This window comes from Chaetura pelagica, unplaced genomic scaffold (genome assembly GCF_000747805.2).
Source record: "Chaetura pelagica isolate M959 unplaced genomic scaffold, ChaPel_1.0 scaffold438, whole genome shotgun sequence".
Taxonomy (NCBI): domain Eukaryota; kingdom Metazoa; phylum Chordata; class Aves; order Apodiformes; family Apodidae; genus Chaetura; species Chaetura pelagica.
Genome location: NW_009954113.1, coordinates 1,201,334 through 1,205,247, shown reverse-complemented (window position 1 = coordinate 1,205,247; position 3,914 = coordinate 1,201,334). Strand labels below are relative to the sequence as shown.

Here is a 3,914-nt window from a genome sequence, read left to right as displayed (position 1 = left end):
GCAGCGGCCCCAGCTCCCCCCCCACCCCGCCTGGGCAGGGGGCAGAGCCACAGCCCCCTCCCGCACCCGGCGGCGTCTACGAAAATACTTTATTGCGGGACAGGCAGGAGCTCTCTGTACAAACGGCAGGGATGCAGTCACCAGCACAGATGGAGGATGGTGGCACTCAAAGCCCACCCTTGGGGTGCAGCAGGAGCTGGGGGGGCATTCTGCACACCCCTAGGTCACTTTGGGCCTGGCCTTGAGGCGGATGATGGCCCTGTAGTCCCGCACCAGGTCCCGCAGCTGGTCCAGGTAGGGGTTGACATTCTCCTCCATCCACTCCTCCACTGTGTCAGGGAAGTAGACCCTTTCCAGGTGGGTGCGCAGGTCATGGACAAAGCTCTCCCAGTCCTCATGAAGCCTAGAGGAGAAGGAGAGCAGGGGTTCCAACTCCCTCCTGTTAGGGACCCTGGAGCCAAGCCTGGTACCGCTCCCAGCTCGCAGCCCCACGTACTTCAGCACCTTGCTGCCAAAACTCTCCATGTTTCGGGGGTTGCCAAACTGATGCTTCCGGTGATAGGGGCTGAACCACCCCTTGATGGCACTGGGGAGGCACAAGGGGAGTGGGAGGTTCAGAAGCCACCCAGGGATGGGGACCTGCACACTGGGCATGCCCCCACCCCTGTGAAAACTCTTGTGCTCCAGCCCCATGGCCAAAGGCAGCCCCTCCTGCTCCTCCTGCTGCCCCTTACCTTTCCTCCTCCAGGACTTTGAGGATGCTCTCCTTCAGGTGGCCATTAACTTGCTCAACCATGTGGTAGATCTCTGCACCAGGGAATGCCCCCCTGCCCTCACTGGGAAAAGGGAGGAAGGTGAGAGTCCAACATGTGGGGTGCCCCAGCCATGCTGAGACTCGAGGCTGGGTGAACCCCAGCACCCTGCATAGCTGGAGGGCACCCACCCTCACCACAGGGGGGGCTGGGACCAGGGCACTTGGGCCACTAAACCCCACTCGCTTCCAGTGCATCCCATTGGAGGCGATGGGGGTGGCAGTCCCATGGCTGCCCCTGCCATGGCCAGGCTGTGCCACGCACCATGTGCTCTGCTCCAGCTGCACACTCTGGAACCCCAGTGTGTCCAGAACCTTCCTCTTCATCTCTTCTGTGAAGGCCCCTGGGAAGGGCAAGAAGAAAGGCAGAGGGGCTCGGGCAACCCCACCATCAGGCACTCACCCCTAGCTTCACCTCGCCCCCAAATCTGGGGGAGCTGAAGCCTCCCACCCCCCTCCCAACATCCGCCCCTGCCTGCAGGACGAGGGTCTTGCAGGCAACGGCTGCCCATGGTGGGGGGGACGGGGGACGAGCCGATCCCTGCCGGCTGCTCCAGCACTCACCGTTCACCAGGGTCTGGAGGCAGAGGGCCAGGGAGGGGATGCCGACGGGCAGCAGCTCACAGAGCACTGAGTAGTGATCGTACCTGCAGAGCAGGGCCAGGGCAGGGCAGGGGTCCTGCCATGGGGGCCGGATGGGCAGCAGGGAGGGCAGGGGTCCCACCGCCCCTCACCTCTGCCAGCCAGTGAGGACGATGCCCTGGAAGTGCAGCGGGGCCAGCCGTGGCAGGGCCTCCATCACCTTCAGCCAGCTCAGGTGGTTCTTCAGGTGGTAGCTGAGAGGGGGCCAGGTCTGTGCTGGTCCTGTGGTGCCCTTGAAGGCACTGGCAAACCAGACTGCCCTGAAGCCACTCTCTGCATACTTGGTGAGGAACGGCCCTGCAGCGGGACAGGAGTGAGCTCCCAGTGCCACCATCCCCAGGGGGCTGGGTATGGCCCCCCAGCAGACTGGCATGCTGCCTTACCAATCTGCTCAGCCTCGAAGTCAGGTGCATAGAACCACACCACAGGTGAGACATGCTTTGCTATCCCAGACTCTGTGGGGAAAGCAGGGATGGGGATGTGGACACTGGTGCCAGTGGCAGGAGGATGCCCAGAGCACCTCATGCTGCCCTGAGACACGTCATCACAGGCCAGACACGGTGTCCTGCCAGGCATTGGACACTGCCTGCCATGGTGACCACGTGCATGGGCATTGCCAAGACCCCCAGCTCAGGTGCCACCTTTCCCATCCTCTCACCCCGCAGGGCTCCCACGCTGATTTTCCGCAGCATGTCGTCCCACATGAGCACCCGCAGCCCCCAGTACTGCGCGGAGATGAAACCCAGCACCTCCTTGACATGCTTCAGATAGATAGTCCCTGTGTCCCCCTTGTTGCGGCTCATCCAGTTCTTGGAGTCCAGCCCCTCCCCGAGATGGAAAACCTGGATTTGGGAGAAAGGAAAGGGATGCTCAGCACCCCTGGGAGCATGCCTGGCTCCTGGGGTGAGGGCTGGGGTCCCTGCAGGGCCCATGGCCCACCTCGTCTGCCCCGATGTGGATCCAGGTGGAGCGCTTGTGCTTCTCCATCACCTGTGACAAGATGCTCTTGAGCAGGACCAGGGTGTCTGGGACATGGGGGTTGAAGCTGTTGGGGAAGCGCTCGACCTCCCGCAGGTGCTGGTACTTCTCGTGCTTGAGGATGAACTGCACAGGAGGAGCCGTCAGGGGCTGGGAACCCTCTGCAATGTGGGCAGAGGAGCGGGACTGGGACCCCCTACCTCCACGTGCCCGAAGGTCTGCACCAGGGGAACCACCTCCAGCTTGTGGAGCTCTGCCAGCTGCTGGATCTGCTCGATGTCTTCCTCACTGGGAGTGCAGGGACAGGCTCAGGGCAGGTGCTGGGGCAGAGCAAGGGGCGCTCCCTGCTCCTCCTCCAACACCCTGCCCATGGGGCCCCAGTCACCCCACACCTGTGTGGACTTTACCACAGGGACACAAATATTGACCCGGCAGGGCAGGGAGCTGGTCTGGTGGCACGGCCTGACACTGACCAGGGTTATCATGGGCATGGGTCCAGGGAAGTCACACCCAGCACACCAGGACCAGCCCCTGCCCAGCTCAGCCCCAGCTCACCTGTAGGCGTACGGGGAGCGGAGGATTTCCAGCTCCCCCTTGAAGGGGAACATGTCCTCGTACTCAATAAGGATGCCGTTGGCTCCCAGCTGGGACAGGAGGGGAAACACCTGCAGGGTGGCAGGGGTGGGCTTGGTTGGTGGGGGTGACATGGTCCCTGGGGGCCGGCGGGGACAGCCAGTGGGGACAGGCAGCAGGTTGGGCCTTGCTCTGCCTCTGTCCCCTCATCACATCTCCCACCAGTCCCCAGCATCCTCACCTGCTCCAGGTAGGAGACCCTGGGGGCAGCTCCTTTGAGATCCAGGTGGACCAGCCTCATCTCAGTGGCACTGACATCCCTGGGGACCTGCTGCCTGGACTCTTGCCTCGGGGCTGTTATCTTTGCCACAGACAGCTCCAGAGCCTGGCTCTGGGGGCCAGTGTCCTGGCCAGTGTCCCCCTTGTCCCCCCAGAACCCGTTGTCCTTGCTGACGTGCTTGTGCAGCTCCAGGGTGAAGCTGAAGGGAGCAGAGCAGGGCTGGGGGTGCTGTGGGGCATGGGGGCACCGGCTGCCCCCAACACCAGGCTGCACAGAGACCCTGGCCCACGCCTGGGGTCCTGCTGTCACCTCACCTGTCACGGAAGAGGAACTTGATGCCAGCCAAGGCCACGAGGAGCAGCACGACGAGGCGCAGGAGGTTCAGCCGGTGGCTGCGCTGGAAGGCCATGCCTGTGGGGCACACACGGGGGTCCGGCAGCACCCCCAGGGACCCTGAGCACAAGTGACCCCCCACAGGCGAGGCCCCACACTGCTGAGCAGGGCAGCACCAGACCCAGAGGAAGGGGACATGGGGAAGACCCCTCCCACCACCCTGGTGCCCGTGTCCCTCCTACCTCCTGTGCCCCAGCACGGGGGCAGGCGGTCGGACCCGCCTCAGCCCCTGCCTGC

At 63.8% G+C, this 3,914-nt stretch overlaps 1 protein-coding gene across 1 annotated transcript; it reads right to left on the bottom strand.

Annotated features, from left to right (window-relative positions):
- Positions 1–219: 219 nt before the first annotated feature.
- LOC104393141 (hexosaminidase D-like) lies at positions 220–3,305 on the bottom strand. Its single transcript, XM_010002607.1, has 12 exons — positions 3,246–3,305; positions 2,987–3,096; positions 2,632–2,719; positions 2,393–2,557; positions 2,112–2,295; positions 1,837–1,908; positions 1,546–1,750; positions 1,376–1,458; positions 1,077–1,155; positions 735–836; positions 497–586; positions 220–403 (listed from the first exon to the last, which is right to left on the bottom strand). Exons 1-12 carry the CDS (start codon positions 3,303–3,305, stop codon positions 220–222), a joined length of 1,422 nt encoding a protein of 473 aa, XP_010000909.1.
- Positions 3,306–3,914: the final 609 nt, after the last annotated feature.